This window comes from Ipomoea nil, unplaced genomic scaffold, assembly GCF_001879475.1.
Source record: "Ipomoea nil cultivar Tokyo-kokei standard unplaced genomic scaffold, Asagao_1.1 scaffold2827, whole genome shotgun sequence".
In the NCBI taxonomy this organism is placed as follows: Eukaryota; Viridiplantae; Streptophyta; class Magnoliopsida; order Solanales; family Convolvulaceae; genus Ipomoea; species Ipomoea nil.
Window position 1 is genome coordinate 1,378,194 of NW_017619255.1, and position 27,214 is coordinate 1,405,407.

The 27,214-nt window shown below is 38.2% G+C and overlaps 2 protein-coding genes across 2 annotated transcripts; both read right to left on the reverse strand.

Annotated features, from left to right (window-relative positions):
* Window positions 1-13,524: 13,524 nt before the first annotated feature.
* LOC109159415 (uncharacterized mitochondrial protein AtMg00810-like) lies at window positions 13,525-14,295 on the reverse strand. The gene has a single exon (XM_019307527.1). It carries the CDS (start codon window positions 14,293-14,295, stop codon window positions 13,525-13,527), a length of 771 nt encoding a protein of 256 aa, XP_019163072.1.
* Window positions 14,296-21,476: 7,181 nt separating this feature from the next.
* Window positions 21,477-22,259, reverse strand: LOC109159416. Its single transcript, XM_019307529.1, has 2 exons — window positions 21,988-22,259; window positions 21,477-21,900 (listed from the first exon to the last, which is right to left on the reverse strand). The coding sequence occupies exons 1-2, from the start codon at window positions 22,257-22,259 to the stop codon at window positions 21,477-21,479; spliced, it is 696 nt and encodes a 231-aa protein (XP_019163074.1).
* Between the last annotated feature and the right edge of the window lie 4,955 nt (window positions 22,260-27,214).

Here is a 27,214-nt window from a genome sequence, read left to right on the forward strand (position 1 = left end):
CAGCATGAAAAAATGGACGTAAAAACGTCCAACCTTCATGACAACTAAAGAAGCTTCAGGAAATCTTTACCACCAGTCAGCACTCAGCAATAGCCTGACCGGAGGAGTAAAACAGGGGAGCGAGATCTTCGAAAACAGTCAAGAAGTCTTCCATCCGCCGGAGCAAACATCAATAGAGAACGGATTAAAATCAATCGTAGACATCAGTCTTCTTGTTCGGTGGATACACCATCGTGCCGGAGGTGAGCCCTTCTCATTCGCCGGTGACACATGAGCTTTCCGGCTGAGAGAGTGCCTTGAAGTACTAGGTCGACTTTGCGTAGGTCAATTCAGAAGGAAGAAATTAGGGGTAAAAGTGATGGGTTGCGAAATTACAAAATTGTCCATAGTTTTAACACTAGTTAGTGAAAAATCTGACAGGAGGATTACATTGGCTACAATTGAAACAATTGATGGACTAATTTTGCAAAATTGACAATGAGGGACTAGCTAGCTGCCGCTATTGACAAGTCTCGTTTCTTTCCAAAACGTTGAATTTCAAACCCTTGCAATTCTATTCAAACTTCTCTTATGACAAACTAAGCTGTTAATGTAGATACAAGTCTCATTTTCATATAAGCAACACCGTTTCTTTAAGTAAAGAAACGACGCGCTGTTATAGTTAACGGAGTGCACATATTTGGTGTATTAATTATTAACTGATACTATGTATCTAAACCGATACTGCCTCACATATTATTTTATATATTATAACCTGAAACTGCAATTCAATTGAAGTGAAACTGGTATCTAAACTGACATTACCTCACGTATTATTTTTATATTATCAACTAAAACTGCAATTGAATTGAAATGAAACTGTAGGTGTGTTGAAATGAAACTGCAGTATATATAAAATAAAATTGAATAACATTTCACATTTTTGAGTGTATATTGCGTAATGAAGCTGTAGTTATATCGAAATGATCATGTAGTTCTGTTTTAATGAAACTATGGTGTATATAAAATAAAATTAAATAACATTTTCACATATTTGGTGTTATAATATCGAATGAAAATGTAGTTATATGAAATGAAACTGTAGTTACATCGAAATGAAACTACAGTATATACAGAATGAAACTGAATAACAGAGTTACTTTTTGCGAAATGGCGCGGAACGGCACGAAACAGATGGCGTTTGTTTTCATTAAATAAAACGACGTCGTTTTGACGCGCGGTGCATAATTGCGGTGCACGATATAATTTGCCCGATTGAAATTGTATTTCGGTCTTGTATGGTTCACCCCTCCATTAAATATTTTTAAAAAAAAAACAAATCAAATTAAGTAAATATTATTATAGTTTAATTTTTACTATAAAAGAGAAAACAGTTTAATTTACTATAAAAGAGAAAACAGTTTAATTTACTATAAATTCTGTAGATATACATGTAATAAAAAACAGTTTAATATCGAAATTTGATTTGTATATTTTTTAAATATAATTGCGGTTCATTTTTTAAATATTATTTTTGCGGTGCATAATTGCGGTGCACTATACATCGATTTAATATCCCAAAAAAATAATATTTATATATACACACACAAGTATATAAAATATTATTGGATATTTATCCGAAATATATATATACACACAAATATATATAAAACGGATACAAAGGTTATATATACATGTATATCTACGGAAAAGATATACCAATATATATTAACCAAAATTGAAACTAATAATCCTCAGATTATAAGTCCAATCCAACTAATATATCAAAAGAGGGAGAACGGATTTTTGCTTAAAAGCATAATCCAAAACAAGAAAGAAGGAGAGGGAAGAAAGAAATGTACGAGTTAGGCAAGGTGCCTTTCTTTCCTTAAATGTACGAGTTGCGCGTCACATTCTAGCATGTACGTCAGAAAATCTGGACCAAGGGATTTTCCAATCCTAGCTCTCTTGCTACGTCTAGCTTTGAGCCCGGGTTCTCTTTCATACCCTTCAACCATAGCTACGTCGAAAGTTCCTTTCAACGTGCTAGGTCCTTTATTGAACCTTCACAGAAATACATCTTCAAAGAACGATGAATTTCTTGATTCAACTTACCATGTTCTTATGTACGTCCAGAACGTAGGACTCGTGTACTAAGAACCAAAACGCCTTTGGCAAGACACCCCCACATTTCAGGCATTAGTAGAAAACTTCCTACGTACCCACAATTCGTAAGAATTTCATGCGGGTTACCTTATTTAAAAGGTACTTACTTGTCCAAAGTATTGTCTCACCCCACATACTTTGAGGTAGACCCGAACTTATCAACGTCTTGATATTTATGTTCGGCAACAACGTTCGACTGAGGTGAATACCGTACCGTACACTCGAGTGCGATACTAACGCTTGCGCCGAAATCACCAATCGGTGTTTCATTTTCACCACATCGATCGTTCGTAACCGCGTTAATTCACAATTAATTTGGTTATCCTTTTTATTCTCATAAAGAATAAACATGTGTTACACGTTAACACATCTCGTAGAAGCTAACAGATTAGTCTTTACAAATCCATTCGGTTTTTGACCGAAGGAAAAAAAAACCCGAATCATTGCTTCCAAAATTGAAGCACGAATCAGTGCTTAGTAATGAAGCACGAAACGTGCTATACCAAGCTAATGCACCGATTCCAAAGCAATCTCTATTGCTTTAAATTATAAACTCCTAGCAACATTCGGTTGCTTAATTTATAATTTCAGTGCTACCTAGCACAAGGATTATTAGTTAATTACACAATTAACCAAACCTCCTTTCGTGTTAATCACATAGCACTTTTACAATGCTAAATTTAATTAGCCACATGCGAAAGGTTTAAGCTAAGTAGATTAGCATTAAGACCAATCATAATATAGCACCTTTATTGCTATTACCAAAGCACCAAATGCTTAAGTTTCCAACACCTAAAGGTGCAGCCACCAAGTGGCCGTAAGTGCCTAATTAGGCACTCTTCCTAGTGCTTAATAGCACTGTTGCAGTGTTTTAATTTGCACTTTAAAGTGCCAAATTAAATTGCACTATCCATTAGTGCTACAAAAGCACTATTCACCAAGACACAATTTGTCTCAAAATAAATATACTAGTATAATTTGAAATTTTTGATCAAGTCAATTATAACATAATTAACAAGAACAAATCAACCAAATTTCCCACTAGTTGAATCAAACTCATATAATCATTCTTAGAATATTATATAAAATATACAACACTTGAGCTGTGACGCTCACGATTATATAGTCATCCAAATTTTGACAAATTGATCATTGAAATCCTTATCGTTCTACATGAACCTAAACCGAAGTTCTTTACGGGATTTCAAACATGTAACACGCTTGTTACATTTCGTTCCGGCCGTTAAGCCATTTTAGCATTTTCCACATAATGCTCCGTGATGCATTACGCACCCATACATTTGACACTATTCTAACAAATAATTCGTATGTACCAAAATTCAACAACTCAATGGAACAATTCATTTTTACTCAACAATAAAAATGTATCACAAGGATACTACAACATTTATTCAAAATAAATAAATAGGAAAAATTACATTGGAAACCAATTCCTTATTCCTATCTCGTAGTAGTCCTTCAAACCCGTGTGCCTTGTTCCATTCTCAATCGTCCACTCCACAAAGGGTGGTCCATAGCGCACATCGGGGTACCTCGGTTGTGACCTCACTCGTCCAACCATCCACAAGTTTTAAACATAGCGAAATTATCCTCAACCTTTTCACCAGGATGACGGTTCGCTTTGTAGTGGCATTTCTCCTTCTTCTCGTAATCTTCTTGAAAGCTAAGCTTCCGCTTGAGTTTCCTTCGATTACGGTTGAAGTCATTGGTAACACTACCATAGTCCTCAGACCATGTAGTCATTACGCCATCATAGGATCCTTCGTGGCTTTTAGCCGATCCACTAGACAACACAATAGGTACCAATTGTGTGCCATTAGCCACAGGTCTACCGGTTCGTGAACCAAAGTTCTCTGGAGCACCATCATGTGTTTTTGCAACTCCCATGGAAACAACATTTCCAACGTTGCTGCCATCAACTGGCATCACGGAATGTGCAACATCGTTGCCGTTCCTACCATTAGAATGTGCACCACGAGCAACATTCACGGATCCAACACTTTTGGAATCCATCGACTTGTTCATTATAAAAAAAAATAAGGTTTTAAGATTGTTGGTGATAATGAACCACAATCGATTTAATATCCCAAAAAATAATATTTATATACACACACACAAGTATATAAAATATTATTGGATATTTATCCGAAATATATATATATACACACAAATATATATAAAACGGATACAAAGGTTATATATACATGTATATCTACGGAAAAGATATACCAATATATATTAACCAAAATTGAAACTAATAATCCTCAGATTATAAGTCCAATCCAACTAATATATCAAAAGAGGGAGAACGGATTTTTGCTTAAAAGCATAATCCAAAACAAGAAAGAAGGAGAGGGAAGAAAGAAATGTACGAGTTAGGCAAGGTGCCTTTCTTTCCTTAAAACCTTATTTGCCACCTCCCATGAGTGCTAGGAGCGTTGTGGCCTAGGTCTCCCAGAATAAAACGTACAGCGGTTCGACGTTTGAGCACCCAAACGAACGAACCCGGCGAACAAGAGCACGGGCAAAACACAGCTTCAACAATGGAGTAGGAGCAGAATTTTGAGAGGAAAAGAGAATTCTTTGTGTGTGTTCTTGTGTTGTTTCTCACTTTCTTTCTAACATTGTGTTTTAAAAAGGTTGCTCCCACAACATGTTTATATAGGAGATTGATACTAAATAGCATCATCATGACACATTAACCAACTTAAATTCAATTTAAAAATTGAATTATAACGTTTGAAACGGTCGCACTTATTATCGAAATAATATCAACGGTCACGAACTTAATATCCGATTAATTCGTACCGATTGTAGCGACCTGTTTCAAATATCTGAGTGACCGAGAAGTCCGTACAAATCCGAAAGTTTAACAAATTGGAACCGAAAACCACACCCGAGTGGTCCGCAAGCACCGAAACGGTGCAGCACGAAATGAGCTCACGAAAGGAGCTCATTTCTCCCAAACACGAAACTATGATCAAAAGCACAAAATTGTGCTTTAAATCCCAAATTCCACTTAAGCTTTTCCCAAAGCTTAACCTCTCGTGCTTAGCTTAATTAATCCATTTACTCTTACATAAGCAAATGAACTTTCGTGCTGCACCTTTCGTCCATGCAATGCCACTTCATTAGCTAATTGGAACTTTCGTCCATTCAATGCCACTTAATTAGCTAATTGGAACTTTCGTCCATTTTTTTCCAAAGCTTAATTACATTTGCAACTTTCGTGCAGTGCATATTAGAATGCTAATTTTAATTAGCATCTAAACTTAAGTTGACTTCTCTCAAATAGGTTCACTTTGAGAATCAATTTCTCATTCACCTATTACCCATTTTGAGCGTACATTATATCAAATTCTTCGTCTCACTACGAAGAACCCGAATCCACATTGGCCCGACCCAAATCGGAAGTGGATCCCACATATATTTGTACCACAAAATAATCACTCAAAATGCCATTTTAATGCTATTTTTCCAACAATCCCCCACATGAATGAAAAATGATTTTCAGGGTATTTTGAAATCGGAAACAAACTGTGTTCAACGGTCGATCCCTGCATAGGATAGGTAGGGATCACTATACCCTTTGAACCTTCCCTTGTGAAGACATGTTTACTCTACTAGCTGTACGGTAGAACGCGATGTCTTTGAACCGACTGCCGTTTGTGTAGACGATGACATATCTCACACAGGAACCTCCCAACCATGCTCTGTTCTCATGATTGTGCCTGTTTTGGTCGTGGGTCACCTTCCTGGTTCTGCAAGAGTTTGTGAAGAATTGTGCCTATCAATTCTCCTTTGAAGCGACCCTCACTTCTCTCTCACATAGGTGATTCTTTTCCGAGTATCCCGCATACTCACACATGTCAACCGACATTCGAATCATTAAAGCATCAACATGCTAACCTTGCGCGGGAGCCACTGTTTCTAACGAGGAGTGATAGGGAGTCCGAGACCCCTACAGTGACACGCTCCGTTCCATAATTTAGTTGTCCCATTGAACCTAGGTGCCAGCTAGGTTGGGTATCCACTATAGAACTTTTAGTCCAAAGACTTTAGACCCATTCCTCGTTCCAACTTCTCCACAACTATTTGCTTACCCTCGGGTTAGCGAGTTAGCGGCCGCTACGTTATCTTTTGACATCACGTAGTCAATGGAGATAACCCCCGTTGTGAGAAATTGTTTAATGGTATTATATCTACGACTTATAAGTCTAGACTTACCATTCCACATTTAACTATGTACTTAACCAATTTTAGCTTGACTATCGCAATGCACGCAAATTGGAGGTACGAGTTCACCACTAGGAACATTCTCGAAATAATGGCATAGCCATTCGGCCTACTCGCTCGCGACACGAGTGTAAGGCTCTCAGCTTTGATCCCGTCGGATCTTAGCTATCACAAATTCATTTCGAGAATTTCCGTTTAACCGACTGCACTGGCCTACGTAAGGACGTAGCCTTTGATGGACTTAGCGTCCTATACTATCCAAGTACAGCTAGATATCCCATGTAGTGCAGTCCAAAGTCACGAGCATACCTTAAGTACCTCATAACTTTGACTATTGCCTTCTAGTGCGTAACACTAGGGTTACTCGTATATCTACCGAGTTCGTTAACCGCAAAGGCAATGTTCGGCCTAGTACAACCCATTTGATACAGTTAAACTACCAATAATCTGAATGTATTCTCCCTGAGAAGTACAATCTTCGTGATTATTGGCTAGTTGTCCGTTAGTATCTAAGTATGTCCAAGCCATTTGATTATCATCATTCACAAGGATTCAATCAACACAATGAGATTGGCTTACCACGAGACCATACAGTCTTCTCTCAATTTTTAATCCCGAGGATTAAATCTGCCAACCCCATATCCTTCATGTCAAATCTCAAATTTAACATGTTCTTGGTAGAATTGATCCGGTGATCGTTTCTACCCACGTTGAGTTTATCGTGTATAGACAAATAGTGATAACCTTGTCTATTGTACGCATTACGTAGACATTTATCACATTTGTTTATACTAAACTCATGACACATCATTGTATGATCAAAACCTACATGCCAAATACTAAGGCAATTGTTTCAAACCATCCAATGATCTCACCAATTACACACTTTCTTTTCACAGTATGGAACCACAAACCCTCAGGTTGTTCCAGGTCTACTAAGAAAGCGATACATCCATTTTGATGAACTTCCAAGTCTCGCCAAATGGCTATTGGCAAGTATCATCCTAATGGATTTCATTCTCATCACAAGAGAATATTTATATCGAAGTAACCGTGGCACTCGCGTTGCATGTAATCTACAATTACAAGCTCGGCCATTTTTACTTCAATATAACCAACCGGTTTTTATCTTCCGACTAGTGATCCATTTAGGATCCCGAGGTTTTACAACCTAGAGGAAGAACAACCAGTTCCAAGTATGATTCTCTAAGATAGAATCTACTTCACTCTCAATAGCCTCTCTCGGGTTGGTCCATATGTAGAAGTCACCACTTCTACATATGTTCGAGGCTCGTTTTCTAAACCCTAAACCCTAAACCCTAAACCCTAAACCCTAATATTGAACAGCTAACTGCTGATTGCCAAACAAGGACATTGAGAGGTAGTTTCCCACTTCAATTTGTTGTGTGATTCGAATACTCTTTTTGTCAATAAATCCCCCAAGTAGTTAATTAATATTATTGGCTTAATTATATTTTTTTAAACAATTATTATTGTTATTGTTATTATTATTATTATTATTAAATATATGTATACCCTTAGGTCATTTTACATGTTAATCTAAACAACTAATTGTTTTAAATATATTTTTACCAACTGTTGATATAATTCGCTGGTCAAATTTTCCAATATAATCCGCTATCGCTAACTGCTCATTGTCAAACAAGGACATTGTAAGGTAGTTATCACTTCAATTTGTTGTGTGATTTGAATACTCTCTTTGCCAACAAATCTCTCAAATAGTTAATATTATTGGCTTTATTAATTATATATATTTTTTAATTTTTTCATGGTATTAATAAAATACTTGGTAAATAAATATATAGCTTATTTTGTATTATAACTTTGATATTTAATTAAAAAGTAGTGCAAAAAAAAAAAAGATAATAGACAATGTAGTGAATATAATCAATTGATGAATTTGAATGTAAAGAATTTTTACGTTGGAGAAAAATAAAGACAATATAACTAATAAAAATTATTTCTCTTAATTAATTTATTGATAATGAATAATTTTTTTTTAATAAAGATATTGTAGGGACAATGTAGCGAATATAATCAATTGATGAATTTGAATATAAAGAATTTTTATATTGAAGAAAAATAAAGACAATATAACTAATGAAATTATTTCTCTTATTTAATTTATTGATAATGAATAATTTTTTCTGAATAAAGACATTGTAGACACATAATTCTAAACTAAAGAAATGCATATGTATTAAATTTTGTTGTAGCTACTAAATCATTATTTAATTTAATAAAAGTAAAATAGAGTACTAATTATCACTACAAGAAAAATGCACATAGACCACGGTTAATAACCGTTGTCGGAGGGGTTAAATTTATGTTGTTGAAGCCGGTGTTGTTGTATGTCCCGCGCATAGACAACGGTTTTTAACCGTTGTCTTTTCTAGAAACAACAACGGTTTTTTAACCGTTGTCAATCCCTGTTGACTGTGAGTGTAGAGTGCCAGTGCTGAAACTTTTTAGAGGGGTTTCTTCAACTTTTAACCTTCACAAAAGGAAGATTTTACAGTATTGAAGTAGTTTACTTACCCTGCAAAATTTAAGTATGTATGTGGAAACAAAACTGGTCAACCGAAACATATGCAGGGGAAACCCTTTAGAATTTATCAGTTTGACTTCTGTTTTATAATTGAACTTAAGCATATATTTGTGTTGTGTGATCTTGTACATGTAATAATTTGTAACAGCATAATTTTTTTTTATCTCATAGAGTTGTCCTTCTTTTATAACTTCTTTGTATTTTCTAACATTTGTGTTCTGAATATAGGCATGTATATAATCTCCCTGCAAATAAGAAAGAAATAAAGCAATAATCAGTCCCATGACTTTATCATTTTTTCTAATGTTACTGGTATGTTTTGACTCTGTTCTGCAGAATGAAGAACTAAGGATGTAAACATGTCTCTGTTACAAATGCAGTAAAAAAAAATGTATTACCTGATCATCATGGAGCAAACACTCCATACTCTTGATGGTATTCCCTCATCCCCTACTTTCAGGCACTACATACACCCTTACACAACGTACTCTAATACCTCTCAGTTTGTGTATAGGTTGGATATCTTTTACAACAATAAAAAGGGAAGGCATCTTTAGAACTCTTTTGAAGATGGTTAATGGTGATGGCAAGAACAGTTTCAATCTAGGATGAAATACATCTCTGATTTGTGCCTTTTATAGGCACAAATGAGATATTTAAATCACAAGAATCGAAGAGTTTTAGTGAGCAGCCACAACATTGGAAAACCAACTATTCATTAAATGTTAATGTTCATTTAATTCATTTGAATTTTTAAATTAACCTAATATTTTCTATTAGGTTTGTATTATTCCAAGGGGCTTGTAATAATTTCTCTGCGTATGTTTCTATCATTATCTGGTACAGGTTGGTTATATATATATATATATATATATATATATATATATATATATATATATATATATATATATATATATATATAAGCAGGAGAAAAATTATAGGACGAATTTGAATTATATTGTGGTCTTGAAAGGTCAGAAACGATTATAATTCTCTGACATTAATTATATGCATTGGTATTCCCATGAGGGGTATAATGAAGGTAAAGAATCTAGCATTAATTAGCCGAATTATCATTAACGCATGGGAAATACACATCACAATGCATGAGCGGGAAAAATGTAATAGCAGTAACTTAAGCCAAAACGGCGTAGTATTAGGTGGGCGGGAAAATGAAAACTTCAGCAAGTTATTGCTTTATTATAGAGTTAGATTAGATTATGGTTATGAGTTTATGTGTATTATGTATTATATATTATGTTAGATTATGTGTATTCTGTTATGAGTTTATGTGTATTATGTATTATGTTAGATTATGCGTATTCTGTTATGAGTTTATGTGTTTTCTGTTATGAGTTTATGTACATTCGAAACAGATAATTTTTTTTTGAATTTAACAATAGAAATGGAAAACAGGATTTCTAAAAAAAAACATGGTCAAAACGACGGTGTTTTGGTCAGGACGCACAATGCATTGTGCGCCCTGATGCACGGTATAATTTGCCTATACTGAATGTTTACAACTTACCTCTCAAAGTGAGGGGGGCTCCTTGTGCGCAGTGAGCACCGGTCTAGCCTCTGTGGTTCATGTTCAGTTGAGTCACCATGATTTATATCCTCCCAAATGCTCTGTCGGGCCTGGGTGTGGGGGGCCCTTAGGGTTGGGGTTCAGCCTTTTGGAAGAACATTTAATATATTAGATTGTGAACCTTCCGTAGGTAAATTGTGAACATTTAATATATAAAAATAAAAATTATGAACATTTAGTATATAAATTGTGAATTTTGTACCCTGGTTCCACGTTGCAAGGTGGACTCAAGTGCACATAATAATTTTCCATTAAATAACGAATACACTGGAATAGGTCGTTTGGTTGCAATGAGGAATTATGGAAGGAAAAAATTTGTAATTTTATGATAAAGGAATACGATAATAATAAAGTATGAATTCATAAAACTGTGATAAAATACTTCTCTCTCGCCACCTTCGCGAGCTTCTTCTTCTCCAAGTGTGAGTTTCTTCTTTGTTGACTCTCGTCTCCTGTGGATGCTCGATCATGGCGGGTCCTCAGGCTTCTTCTTCTTTCACTCATCTTTCCATGGCTGATCTAGAGGAAGATGATGTTGTGCAGCAGATCGCAAATATTTCGTTGGGACCTACAGTGAACGACCAAGAATTTTTGGCCGTAGGTCGGCTTGTCACCGGGAAGCCGGTTAAGTTTTTTTTATTTCAGGGACACGATGGCGGCGGTATGGAAACCAGCAATGGGTATGAACGTACGAGACCTGGAAGGCCAACGCTACTTGTTTCGTTTTTATCACGAGGGTGATGTCGATCACATAATCGACAATGGACCATGGGCGTTTGAACAAAATTTATTGGTTTTGAAACGAATCACTCCGGCGGAAGATCCCAATAGAGTTGCTTTGGATGAGGTCCCCTTCTGGATCCAGGTTCATGGTTTGCCGGCGGGGCTTCGATCGGAGGCGGTGTTGGAAGCCATCGGCGGTTTCATCGGAAGGCTGGTAATCTCTGATGAGCATAACTTTGATGGGAGTTTACGTACTTTCTTTCGTATCCGTGTTGATATTAATGTGAACATACCTCTTAAGAAAGGCATGAAACTTAGGAAGGATGATGGAGCGTGGGTAGCAATTGATTTTCGCTACGAGCGCTTGCCAACCTTCTGCTTTGTGTGTGGGATGGTCGGCCATGGGGATATATAGATTCTGTCCAAAGGTAAAGCTTCGAATTTGGGATCCAAAACAAGAGAAGCCTTACGGCCCTAGCTTACGCGCTGGTGGAAGAAGGAACACTGCTTCGCCGGGCATGCAATGGATCGCTCCGGAGACGTCGGTGGAGCGGAGTGCATGGCACGCGGCGGCGACCCCCACAGAAGGAAAGAATCAATCAGTACGCGTTGAAAATTCCCTTACCATTCCTGGTTCAGTCAAAGGCATGGATCATGGTATGATTAGCATGCATAAGGAAAGAATTGATTTGGCATTAATTCCCACTGTTACCACGTGCATAGAGGATGGTATCACAGTTACTGATCAGAAGCGACGTCGTATGGAGGGAACTGTCGATGTCACCACTGAAGAGTCCATGGAGGTGGAAAATGACCTGTCAAAAAACTTGCTTATGGCGATTCCCAGTCCCGCCCTTCTCAATGAGTATTCTTAGTTGGAACTGTAGGGGGTTGGGTAGTCCCCGAACAGTTCGCAAGCTTTTGGACATTGTGTCCAAACAACGACCCATGTTTGTTTACTTAATGGAAACGAAAGCCAGATTGGATCGTGTGGAATTGATGAGGATGAAAATGGGGTTTGAAGGTCTGTTTTGTGTTGAAAGAGTTGGATTGGGAGGTGGGTTGGCGCTATTTTGGAGGGATAGAGAATCGGCTACAATGTTGAGCTACTCACAAAATCACATTGATATGTTAATTACACTGCCCGACAAACCGCAGTGGCGACTAACTTGTTATTACGGTCACCCGGAGAGAACCAAACGTCAACAATCTTGGGACCTACTTCGTCACCTTAAGGAGCAGTCGAGTTTGCCTTGGGTTATACTTGGCGACTTCAATGATTTAGCCTGTCATTCGGAAAAGAGGGGTCCTCACCCTCACCCTAACTCTTTATTATATGGCTTTAACGAAACACTGCAAGACTGTAACCTTATGGATTTGGGCATGGTGGGTAGCCGTTTTACATGGGAGAGGGGACGTGGAACGGATGCCTGGGTGGAAGAAAGACTAGACAGCGCCGTCGCTACCACAGAGTGGACTGATTTATATTCCGAGGTGATTGTTCACAATATTTTCACCCTATCTTCAGATCACTCTGCCATTTTTGTTGATGTGGATGGCTATCCGAGGCGTACTCAAGGTCGTAAGTTTAGATTTGAATCTTCATGGCTTCATGACGATGGTTGTCGCCAGGTGATTGAACGTGCTTGGAGTCAGACTGTTGGGTGCGAGTTTCAGGAGAGGATTATGCTCTGTGGTCAGAACTTATGGCATTGGGGCGGTGATCTTTATAAAAAGTTTGGGCGCCGCATGCAATACTTACGTAGCAGGTTAGTATCCCTGAGAGATAGTCGACTGCCAGCGGCTGTTGATGAGTATAAATCACTGGAGTCTGAACTGTTAGCGCTACAATTTCAGGAAGAAGTTTTTTGGCGTCAAAGATCAAAACACTTATGGCTCAAACATGGTGATAATAATACCAAATTTTTTCACAGAACAGCCACAGCTCGGAAACGTGCCAATCATCTTTCCCGCATAAAAGATCCCACCGGGACTTGGAAGGAAGGTGCGGATCTCAACGTGGAAGTCTTAAGGTATTATTCCCAGATTTTTGAATCTACTATCATGAATTGTAAGATGGATCAAAGGAAGAAAAGAAAGATACTGTTTCATTGATTTCTGTTATCACAACTTCACCTTCTAAGTCATACACCATTTATATGAGAAAGAAGAAGAAAGGCAGTTTAGGCAGTAAACCATCTTAACAGAAAATAACTGCCTCTAACTTCCTAACGGCTGTTGACTATCCTTGACCAGTAGTAGGCTTGTCCTCTAATACCCCGCAAGCTGGATTGTACATGGAATGAAGCCCCAGTTTGGAAACAAGTTTTTGAAATGACAGAGGTTGCAATGGCTTGGTTAGGATGTCAGCAGTCTGGTTGTCAGTGGAAATATGCAATAACCTGATGATGCCTTTTTGTAGTTTCTCCCTTATAAGATGACAATCAATCTCTATATGCTTTGTTCGTTCGTGAAACACTGGGTTTTCAGCAATGGCTATTGCTGATTTACTGTCAGAGTATAACACAGCAGGCCCCTCCATTTTTACTTCCAATGTTTCAAGAAGATAGATCAACCATTGGATCTCACAGGCAGCAAGAGCCATGGCCCTGTATTCTGCTTCTGAAGATGATCTGGATATTGTTCCTTGTTTCTTGGATTTCCAGGAGATTAAAGCCTCTCCTAGGAACATACAAAACCCTGTTACTGATCTTCTAGTATCAATGCAGGCAGCCCAGTCTGAGTCTGCAAATCCTCTCAATTTGAGACTTGAGTTTGCTGGAAAGAATAAGCCTTGGCCTGGGGAATTTTTCACATATCTCAAAATTCTGTGAGCTGCTTGGAGATGATCAGTAGTAGGCTTGTCTAGGAATTGGGATAGTTGTTGAACTGCAAAGCATATATCTGGTCTTGTTATGGTCAGGTATAATAATTTCCCAATCAACCTTCTATACTGAGAGTTATCTTCTAATGGTGCCCCACTGTCTTGGCTCAACTTTGCTGTTTGTATCATAGGGTTCTCACAAGTTTACTACTCAGAAAGCCTGTTTCTTTAAGAAGGTCCAGGGCATACTTTCTTTGATTAACAGCAATCCCTTTCTGAGTTCTAGCAACTTCAAGTCCAAGGAAGAACCTTAGATTGCCTAGATCCTTGATCTGAAAAGTAGAATGGAGATGGTCTTTTATTTGTTGAATTTGATCTTTGTCACTGCTTGCCAGTATGACATCATCAACATATACCAATAATGCCACAAAGCTGTTACCTGACCCCTTTGTGAACAGAGAATTATCACAAACAGCTTGTTTAAAACCTAGAGTGATCAGCTCACTTGTGAGCCTAGAGTTCCATTGCCTACTAGCTTGTTTTAGGCCATAAAGGGACTTAGTCAGTCTGCATACTTGCCTAGGATACTGAACATCAAAACCTGGAGGGAGATGCATATATACCTCCTCATGTAGATCACCATGGAGGAATGCATTATTTACATCCAATTGGTGTAATTGCCAACCCTTTGCAGCTGCCACAACAATTAGAGCCCTTATGGATGTAATCTTAGCTACTGGACTAAAGGTATCAATATAGTCCAGTCCACATGTTTGAGTGTATCCTTTTGCTACCAACCTAGCCTTACACCTTTCCACAGTCCCATCTGACTTATGTTTGACCTTGTATACCCATCTACAGCCTATTGCTTGTTTGGAGGGTGGAAGGGTTGTTAGTTCCCAGGTTTTGTTGGCTTGGAGGGCATCTATTTCAGCCTGCATAGCTAATTTCCAGCAGTCATGTAGAATGGCTTCATTGTAGGATTTTGGTTCTGTTATATTCAATATATTTAGGGCAAATGCTTTGAAATTGGGTGACAATTTGTCATAGGATAGAACAGCAGACAAAATATGAGGAGATGTTCTTTTGTTAGGTAGTTGACAATCATAGTCCAGGAGATAGGCTGGTCTGATCACATGCCTAGTGGATCTTCTTACTTGTTGTTGCTGTGAGGGTTCATTCTGGGTTGGCAATATGGCAATGGAGTCATGATCTGAGGGTTCATTTTGGGCTGGCAGTATGGCAATGAAGTTATTATCTGAGGGTTCATTTTGGGCTGGCAGTATGGTAATGGAGTTATTACTAGGTGGAATGGGATTAGCCCTTGACATCAGGTGTGCCAAGGATTCATCAGCTAAATGGACATTAGTAGGTAAGACCAGAAGTGATGGGGGTACCTAGGGATGTCAAAGGGGCCAACCCGTTGGGTTTTGGACTAGCCCTACAGGGTTGGTGGACTTGTTGGCTTGGACTAAAATGGTTTTTTATTTTTTCTTTTTGAGTTGGGTTGGACCTAACCCTAAACAACGGGTTGTTGGTTAATCCAACGGGCTAAATCACTAAACAAATTTTTTATTACAAATAGAGTAGGTTCATAACTATATATATATATATATATATATATATATATATATATATATATATATACACTACACGCACTATATATATATATATATACACACACTACACACACACACACACTATATATATATATACACACACTGTACACTGTACACACAATATATATACTACACACTGTACACACACACTGTGTGTAGTATATATATATATATATATATATATAGGCTATTTTTCTGGTGCGAACCATTATTAACGTGCGAACTAGTGAACCACTACGGAGCATTGATATATTAGATCGTAGGGCTCATAGTTGTAAGTGCACGCCTGTACAGTACACCACGCACCATGGGATACATTGCTCTATCACGCAACTTCCCCTCCACCGTATTTGAAAAGGAATACAACTGCGCATATACAGCCTATTTCTTACATCCATTACGGTGCTGACATCTCATCCTAAACTGACTTTTTTTTTTATTCCCACATATATCCGATTCAATTTACTTACTTTATAATTCGTTAACCCCATTTTAATAACATCAGATTATTTATCCCCTTTTTTTACTGGGTGCACTGTTTTTATATAGGTAATCAAAATGCATCCTCTAAGTGCTCTTTAAAAATGGATTAAGCCTGGTATTCACACAAGACTTTGAGATTGCACATAGAAACACAAACACAGATCGAATAATACTATGCGTTAAAAAATCAAATAAGCCTTATATTCAGACAAGGCCTACTGTTAAATAAAATTAGGTTGAGTGCACTAGTCAATTTGTGGTTTTCATTACAACGTACAGTGCACCGTAGACTACGTAATAAGATTGAAGTTTATTAACTACATCCCTAGAGTCCCTAAATTATGCACTTGTAACCTGGATCCTACTGGTTTAATACTAAGAAAGTAAATAAGATTAGGCTGAGTGCACACCAATTCCCTTGATTTTATTGGTGTTCGGACTGAACAAATTGATTGAACTGTGTGCATTGTTCTAATAGTTAGTAAAGAAAACTCAGTTACTTACATTATGCACTTAGACCCGCTTACTTAAATTCATGCGCACCAATTTTGTATCCCCCATCTGCTTTTCCAGGAAAGCCTGTCGTGGGGAGGACTAAAATTCGAACAAACAGTGGGAAAGGCAGCATGACTATCATGAGAACCAAACGGTAATAACTCTAAAATCAGTTGCATTTAAAGACCGCTAATCAGATTAATAAAGGACGAAAACCCCTAATCAGATTAATAAAGGAAGAAAACTGAATAAAACGAGTAATAGAATAACCAATCCAACTGCACTGCCCATCCTTAATAATAAAGTTAGTATTCAATGACCACAGACCCCTAAGATAATCTAACCAAAATATTCAAGCCATAACTGCTGATACCACTTAAAAAAAAAACCCAGATTTGAGGCCTAATTACTACAAAAATTTATTCCCGGCTGAGACCTGGAGCTGGTCACCGATGCATATGCGCCAATCTTTTACGTTCAAACACCGCAACACGCGTTGCAATACTGTTTGTATGGGCATTAACCATGCTTAGCAAAATATTGTGCATGTAGCGCTGGCGTAAATTCAGTAGTTGCATGGCATTCCCTAGCTGCAGACATCAGAGTCCAATGATGACGTGGTATTCCTCCACGCCATCTGCATCCTCTTCGGTTTCATCATTTGAAGGCGTGTAGCGCGAAGACCCTGCATCTTGGAATCCAGGTACACACTAAGGCACGTGATCTGCAAGTACACCAAACACATTATTAATAACAATGATACCAACTTAAGGTAAGTAGAGAAGGGCATAAACCATTTTATACGTCCGCAATACCTACACAACTACCACAGTTAAAGAATGGTATACATGCAGCAAAAAAGTAAACCCAGATTTTTTAAGTCATATTGAGTCCCCGAACTGACTCCTACCTATGTTTTCAAACACTAAACCGGCAGTACTGCACACATCAAAAAATGGCATCAACTGAGAAACAAATCTTACACATTACCCACTACCGCTGCACTACAACCTTTCACAAAAACAGCTTCAGTAGTGCACTGGATATATACAACTAATTATGTTTTAGAATACGCTGCCCCTATTACAACCCCCTTTTGGAAGACTAAACCTATATTAAACGAGAAACAAATCTTACACATTACCCACTACCGCTGCACTACAACCTTTCACAAAATTGGGGTACAAGAGTAAAACAAAAACAGCTTTAGTAGTGCAAATGATACACCAGTCTTCAAACCTTCAAATCAGCACATACGAATTTAATACTCCAGCTTTGATCTTTGTATTCAATCTCTTGATTTAGAGGTGCATATGATATTCAATAAGTGTTCCTCTCTGTAAATCATGTCTCTCAAAACGTTTTCCCTCAAAGTGTTTTCTGTATATATTTTATCTTAGATTTTCTATATACTAATACAAACAAAATAACAGTTATTTATATTCATCAGTTAGGCTAATTGTTTCTTCTTTTCTTGAATTTCATCTAAGGCCTTTAATCCTATCTGTTTGATCAGAATGGGTGTCTTCATTCAATTTGTTATTGAGTCATTAATTGCTTCTATCTTTGACTTTGACTCCCAATGTCTAAGTATCCCTTGAAGCAGTGCGTTTAACAGTGGAATATTCTATCTAAGCCTATGGACTCAATTGACTCCTCTAATCCTATTTTGTCATAATATTCATTCCAATTACACATGGGGTTCTAACAAATCTATTCACACTAACAATTTCCCCTTTGGTTGTTATTTGACAAAAGATAAACTAAGAAATATACATTCTAAACTGCAATTTACAAATACGGCTAAAATAAAGCATTGCATCCCAAAATTCCCAGTGAGAAAATTTGAAAAAGACTCACCTTTCTGACCTAGTAGCCGCCCCAGCCTCCTCTGTGTCAACACCCTGGATGCTACCCCGACCCCGCCGGAGCTAGTAGGCCGGCGACTCGACCGCCGTTTGAACGATCGGGACACGCATGCAACCTTACGAGACCCCCCCCCCCCCCGACGGAGGGGTGAGAGGTGGTAACTGGCGGCCAGACATCCCGCGCTTCGACCGGCGACTGATACCATTCAGGGCCGGATTTTAGGCTGTGCAAGCTGGGCTACCGCACAGGGCCCCCAATTTTAGAGGGGCCCCAAATTTTAGAGGTCTAATATTTAATTTTTACCTAACTAGTTTAGAAATAAAAATAAAAAGTTTTCAATTAAATCTAAAAAGGTTTTATGAAGAGATGGTAAGAATGTGTATTTAGTGTATTTTCACTTGGAGGTCAAAGGTTCCAAACTTGCATATATTGATTTTAAAAATTATTATTTTAGTAGGGCCACATTTATTTATCAGAACAGGGCCACAAAAAGTTAAAATACGGCCCTGATACCATTAGACCTCGCGGGAGTTCGGTGATCGATCGCCTGTACGGTATGGATTGCGGTGGGGTTCCTCGGTGAGCTCGATCGACAAATACGGGAGTAAGTCTGAGAGGAAGAGTCAAATAAGAACAAAACCATTCCCTTTAAAAATAAAAATAAAAATAGAAATAAAAATAAAAAAAGAAGAAGTAAAACACAACAACCCAATCTACAGGGGTTGATCCAATGGGACAAATGCACACAGTGGCCATGCACCCCCATCTTTGAGCGTCGATCATAAAAGAATGGACGGATGATGCAAGTGCACACATTCACATTTAATCCCAAGTTCACATATGAACAGCACTCTATATATATATATATATATATATATATATATATATATATATATACTACACACAGTGTGTGTGTACAGTGTGTAGTATATATATTGTGTGTACAGTGTACAGTGTGTGTGTATATATATATAGTGTGTGTGTGTGTGTATATATATTGTGTGTACAGTGTACAGTGTGTGTATATATATATATATAGTGTGTGTGTGTGTGTAGTATATATATATATATATATATATATAGTGTGTGTGTGTGTGTATGTACAGTCTGTGTGTAGTGTACATATAATATGTGTAGTGTATAAAAGTACATTATTTCATATATACTATCAAATAATGTACCTTCAATATACAAATAATGTACAATTAATATATTAAAAATGTACCTTATATTCATGGTCCACACAAGTTGTATAGACTATGGTCCATCCAATAATCATTGAATATTACATGGGCCAGCTCAACAATCCATGAGTTGGCCCAACTCAATCCAATAACCCAATAGGGCCAACCCAATGAGCTTACTTTCTTATTGGATTGATCTTTTTGGATTTTAGCCCTGCAATTTTTAGGGCTTAATGGGCCAGCCCATTGGTTCAGGGCTAAATTGACATCCCTAGGGGTACCTGAGTATCTGATTTGTGCTGCAAGGCATAAGGGAAGATCCTCTCATGAAACACCACATCTCTGGAGACAAATACCTCTCTAGTCTGCAAATCATACAGCTTGTATCCTTTTGTTCCATTAGGATATCCCAGAAATAAACACTTTCTTGCTCTTGGAGCAAATTTGGATTTGTGGCCATTGAGGTTGGCAGCATAAGCCAAGCATCCAAAGGTCTTGAGGTGACTGAATTGGGGGGGCTTTCCAAACAGAATCTGGTGTGGTATGTTCCCTTCCAAGGCATTAGAGGGTAGCCTATTGATGATATAGACTGCTTGTAGGATGCAATCTCCCCAAAAACACTCTGATAGACCTGCCTGAAACCTTAAGGCCCTTGCAACACATAGAATATGTCCATGTTTTCTCTCTACTACACTGTTTTCTTGTGGAGTGTAGACACATGAGGTTTGATGAATAATCCCTTTCTCTTGGTAGAACTTATCCATCTTGAACTCCTGCCCATTATCTGTTCTGATGCACTTGATCCTTTTCCCAAACTGTGTGAGGATTAGAGCACAGAAACTTTGAATCAGATCTCTAACCTCATGTTTAGCTCTCATCAAGAAGACCCAGGTCAGTCTACTGTGGTCATCTACAATGGTCAAAAAATATTTGTGGCCATAAATGGTGTGTACACGATATGGCCCCCAAATGTCAGCATGAATCATGTCAAAACAAGCAACAGAGACAGTGGAGCTTACTGGGAATGGCAACCTTCTATGCTTAGCCAAATAACATACATCACAAGCCAATTCTTTATTTGATTTCAAATCAGAATCCAACAACTGTAACATTTTCAATTTTGACAAAGATGTATGTCCTAATCTAGTATGCCACAAACTACTAGCAACACAGCTATTAACTTCTACATTCTGCATTTTGTCACAGGAAACAAAGAACTCAGGCTGCATCAAGTGATATAAACCCTTTTCCAATCTAGCCATTCCAATCATCCTCCCAAGGACTTGATCTTGTATGATGCATGTGTCAGAATATAAGAGTAGTTTGCACTTGGAGTTTTTGATTAGCTCACTAACAGATACCAGATTATAATGAAAGGCAGGCACACAACACATTCTGCAACACAATATCTTCTGACACCACAAGAGTTCCTATGTGTGTGATAGCAGTCCTGTTCCCATTAGGGAGCTCAACATACATACCCTGAGTTTCTTTGACCTTTGTCAACATATGATGACTGCAAACAATGTGGTGAGTGGCACCACTATCCAAGATCCAGGGAATTCTGCTACAGTTAGATGAAGAAAGAGCAGTACCTTCATATTGGGCGTTGGGAATGAAGTTTGCAGATATCATGTTGGCTTGTGGTGTGACTCCTATGTCCAAAGGAGAGTTCTGGATGGCAGTTTCCCTCTGCAACAACTGCTTAAACATCATATATTCACTCTGGGATAGTGAGACAGGTTCTTCTGGTGGATTCTGATTTATTACTTGAACCTGATTTGCAGCCCCTATATTTCTGTTTCTTGGCCTCCACCCGGGGCCCGTGTTTTTTGTAACACTTCTCAGCTGTATGCCCAGTGAATCCACAGTGGGTGCAAATGGGCTTCTTGTTTCCATTAGGATAGAACTTCTTGGAACCAGAATTGTTCCCTGAAGTTTGACTCAAGAACACACTCCCTGCATTCAAATTATCTGCCACTTGAGGGAGAGAGCTCAACATTCCATTGTTGAACCTTCTTTCTTGTTGTTGGACTATCAAAAAGGCTTCATCAACAGAAGGCAAGGGCTTCATCATCATAATTTGCGATTGGACTGATACATAATTGTCATTGAGTCCTCTCAAGAAGACAGATAGGTTATCACTGTCAAGATAAGCCTGCAATTTATCTAACAAACCACAATCGCATCTTCTAACACAATTGCAGGTAGGCAAAGGCCTTATTACCTACAGTTCATCCCACAAGACTTTCAACTTAGCAAAGTATGTTCCTATGTTGAGATCCCCTTGTCGAATTTGATGAATCTCAGAATGCAAGTCCGAAACGCGAAATATGTCTGCCTCACCAAATCGCGATTTCAATGTCTTCCACACTCTTTCTGCAGTTCCCGCCCAGAGAACAGTCTGAGCAATCTCGGATGAAAGCGAACGCATTATCCAGGTGCAGACCATATTATTGCACCTTTTCTGGTAAGGAAACTTAACTTCATTGATCTCTGGCATAGTTATGGTTCCGTCTACAAACCCTAGCTTATTCTTTGAGAGCAGGGCCATCTCCATTCCCCTGTCCCAGGGATGATAATTCCGCCCATCCAGGAGTGCCGGAGACGAGAATCAGCGATGGATTCTCGTTAGGGTGCAAGAAGAAAGGACTTGCTACATCATTCGGGTCGAATGGAGTCGTCAGAGCCACCACCGGAACTGGTGTTGGTGGCGCAGTGGTCTGGGATGCTTGAGGTCTGTTTGTGTTTGTTCCTCCCGTCCATGCCATGATCTTCAGAGCTCTGATACCATATCATGAATTGTAAGATGGATCAGAGGAAGAAAAGAAAGATACTGTTTCATTGATTTTTGTTATCACAACTTCACCTTCTAAGTCATACACCATTTATATGAGAAAGAAGAAGAAAGGCAGTTTAGGCAGTAAACCATCTTAACAGAAAATAACTGCCTCTAACTTCCTAACGGCTGTTGACTATCCTTGACCAGTAGTAGGCTTGTCCTCTAATATCTACAGCCCCTACTACTACATTGTTTCAACATGTTCAAAGCCGTATTGATGAAAATATGAATAACCAGTTGTTAAGGCCTTTCTCTCATGAAGATGTTAAACGGGCACTTTTTAGTATGGCACCAGATAAGGCCCCAGGCCCGGATGGAATGACTCCTGCTTTTTATCAACGCTTCTGGTCAGTGGTCGGGCATGATTTATCTAATTTTATACTGAGCTGCTTGAAAAACTACTCAATCCCACAGTGCCTAAATGATACTAATATTGTACTTATTCCAAAAAAAGAAAGTCCCGGAGACCGTTGCAGACCTTCGGCCGATAGCCCTATGCAATGTACTGTACAAAGTTTTGGCAAAAGTGATTGCAAATCGAATGAAGGAGGTCCTAAATGATATCATCTCCCCGGCGCAAAGTGCTTTTGTCAAAGATAGGTTGCTTTCCGATAACATCATAGTGGCTGGGGAGGTTGGTCATTATTTGAAGAGAACCAGATATGGGAATACAGGCTGGATTGCGCTCAAGCTTGATATGGCTAAGGCGTATGATAGAATGGAATGGGTATTTCTGGAAGGTATGTTAAAGTCTCTTGGTTTTGCCACGAATTGGGTGAAGCTCGTGATGATGTGCGTGACAACAATTCGGTACAATATTACTGTCAATGGAGATACAGTGGGTACAATTGTTCCTTCGCGGGGTATCCGTCAAGGTGACCCGTTGTCTCCTTACCTTTTTATCATTTGTGCAGAGGCATTATCGGTCTTGTTAAATCATGCAGAGGCAAGAGGCGACATACATGGTATTAGAGTGGCTAGGGGGGCACCGTCTATTACACATCTATTTTTTGCCGATGATAGTCTCCTATTTCTTAAGGCCAACCAAAGGGAGGTTCAATCAGTTAAAGATGCTCTTGATCTATATTGTGCGGCATCTGGCCAAGCTATTAATTATAACAAGTCCACTATTGTGTTCAGTACTAATACTCCAGTTCAATTGAAGGACCAGTTGGCTAATCTGTTGCAAGTTAATTTGGCTGATGACTTGGGAAAATATCTTGGCCTCCCATCTTGTTTGGGCCGTAATAAATCAAACACCTTCCGCTTCATCGAGCAGCAAATAAGAGAGCGTATGAATTCATGGCACAACAGATTTATATCAAGAGCCGGTAAAAAAATCATCTTAAAATTTGTTGCTCAAGCTCTTCCAATTTTTACCATGTCCACCTACCTCCTACCGAAGAGCATTTGTGAGAACTTGGAGCTTTTAATGAACCGATATTGGTGGGATAATGGTAAAGGTGAGAACCGTGGCTTATCATGGTTAAGCTGGGAACGTCTTTGCCTCCCTAAAAGTTACGGTGGTCTTGGTTTTAAACGTTTGCACAGCTTTAACATTGCATTGTTGGCCAAACAAGGATGGCGCCTACTTATATTCCCAAATTCTTTAGCAGCTAAGATTCTGAAAGCCCGGTATTTCCCGTCATCTTTTTTTATGGAAGCAGATCTTGGTAATAACCCGAGCTACATCTAGCGTAGTATCTTAGCGGGCAAATCGGTTCTGAAAGAAGGAGTTGTTAGAAGAATTGGCAAGGGCAGGGATACCAAAATATGGGGTTGGCCTTGGCTTGTGGATAGACTGAATCCTAACCTGCATACCCCAGTTGTGGAAGAATTGAAAAATGCGACGGTTAGTGGCTTACTTGATGAAACCGACAATTGGGATATCGATGTTATTAAAGATTTGTTCCTGGATACTGATATCCCACGTATAATGGCGACTCCAACCTCTCAAGAATTTGATGATGAGTGGCGCTGGAGAGGTGACATACGGGGCATATACTCTGTACGACAAGGCTATCGGTTGCTCACAACTTCCTCCACACACTTGGATCCCCAACTACAGTTTACTGAATGGAGAAAACTTTGGCTTCTCCCGGTTCCCCCTAAAGTGCGAAATTTCTTATGGCGGTGCGTACATAATGTGTTCCCCGTTCGTGAAAATCTAAGGAAACGCCATGTTTGGGTGGGGGTGGTTGTCCATTCTGCACAGCGGATATGGAGATAGTAGAGCATATCATATGTTCTTGCCCTTTGGCGAAGCAGGTTGTGGAGAACACTGTTGTGTTGGGTAATGGTACGTTCTTAGACTTATTAAATTGTACTCTTCAGAATCATATTACAAAGACTACTGTGAAGTTGATTGCATGCATGTGGTTTCTTTGGAATGCTAGGAATGAATTGGTTTGGAATAATGTCACGCCATCTGCTGATTCATTGAGAAGGCAAGCTGAAGCTGCAAGTCATGTATGGTTTAATACTTATTCATCCTTTAGCTCAGAAGCTGCTTCCAGTATGGTAAACACCACTTGGCTCCCTCCTCCATGCAACAAATTTAAATGTAATATCGATGCAGCAATATTCGTGGATGGTGTTGGTGTAGGTGCAGTTGTTCGGGACCATGATGGTAGGTTCGTAGCAGCCTTTAACTCTCGGTTGGATTGTGATCGTGACCCACTTATGGCGGAATCTATGGCAGCTAAGGAGGCATTAACATGGTTAAAGGCGCATGATTTTACTGATTTGTTATTAGAGTCACACTGTCTTAATTTCTGTACTAGTTTTAATTCCTTTTCGTTGAACCTTTCTTATGTTGGTTTGATTATAAAGCAATGTCGTGGTATTGCTAATGACATTGGGAACGTCTCCGTTCACCATGTCAAAACGTCAGCGAACCATATTTCACGTGTAGCTCACGTGTTAGCACGAGCGGCTGGTTCTTCGTCTGCCTTGGGATCGTGGTATTCTATACCACCGCCGTGTATTTCTCATTTGGTTGTTTATTAATGCATTTCTTTCTTCCGTTCAAAAAAAAAGTATGAATTCAAGTTTCATTGTTTAGTATGCATGAATAAAATTACTGTAAATTTCAATTATACTGTTTGGTGTATATGAGAATTTAAATGGAATAAAAAGTATAAAGATAAAAAAGTATAATATGGTTTAAAAGTCATGGGGTATTAAAAAAGTTATGAACTTTTGTAAACTTTTTTATTTTTATTTTTTTTTATTTTAGGACTTTTGTATATTTTTCCTTCTCAAATATAAATAGTTGAAATCCGCCACGTAACCCCAAGATTTCAAATTTTTCTTTCTACCAATTCTGAATATTTTATCTCTCTATCTAAACTCTATTTTTTTTCTCCCTATTTAAACTCTATAAATCTTATACCTAAATTCGATAAATTATTTTTCTTCATTATCCTATATTTTCTTCATAGCTAAACTCTACCACTTTGGTTTCCCTCCTAAACTTTACCATCTTTTTTTATAAATTCTACAGATTATTTTTTCTTCATTATTGCTCGTATATTTTTATTTTTATTTTTTCTACAAACTTTTTATCCTTATCTTCCAAACTTTTCTCTCTAACTTCTAAACTTTATCTATGAACTTTTTCTCCTCAAATACATTAACAAAGCAAATTTTTCATCCATCACCATCAAATTTTAGTATATGTTTCATAATATTCATATAAATACTTGTATATTGTGAGTTTTATTCATTTTATGTTTATATTCGTAATATAATTTTTTTCCTTTTTTTTTATAACAACAAGCTACTGCGAATAGCGAACTGTTGTTCGCAATCCCAAATTCCTATTGCAAATAATAACTATTTTGCTTGATGCCTAACAATATATTAGGTATAACTTTTAATATATTATGAATATTATATTTTTAATTTTTTTATTTTAAAAAACTATTAATTACATTTTTATATGTTTTATTTAAAAAATTTTGTTACGATGGATAAAAATAATAACGTTGAAAATGTTGGTGTGGGTGAAACTATAAAATAACAAAAATTTAATGATATATTATAACATGTTTTGCAAAAAAATTATAAATGATAAGAATCAAAATCGTTGAAAGTTTATAAATATGTATTCACACTAGTTATCGTTAGACCTTCGGGTCTCCTAGCGCCTTGCGCTTCCCGATCAAAGCGACCTACCCGGTCTTGCTATCGTTAGACCATCGGGTCTCCTAGTGTCCCCCGCTTGGGACTCTCGGTTCGTAAACCGAGTGCAAAAAGGGAGAAATTGCCTCGATCGCACGTAATCCGACTTTCCGGTCATACCTAAATCCAATACCATGATTGGTAAAGTTAGATCTCCCGATCGCAATTAATCCGTCCACTCGGTCATCCCTAGCAATTCGATCATGGCTAGTTTCCCGATCACTAGATCGGGAAAGATTCGACCTCTCGAATCATGTTGCAAAACCGACCCCTAGGTCGGGCAATCCCTTTCTTTAGTCCACCAGACTGCGTTTAGCATTGTGCTCTTTTTCCCTTGGCTAAAACTTTTTCCCACTGGTTTTTTATTAGCTTAAGGTTTTTAACGAGGCAACCAGCGTAGGTCGCAAACCGTGTAGTCAGTTTTTCCAGCC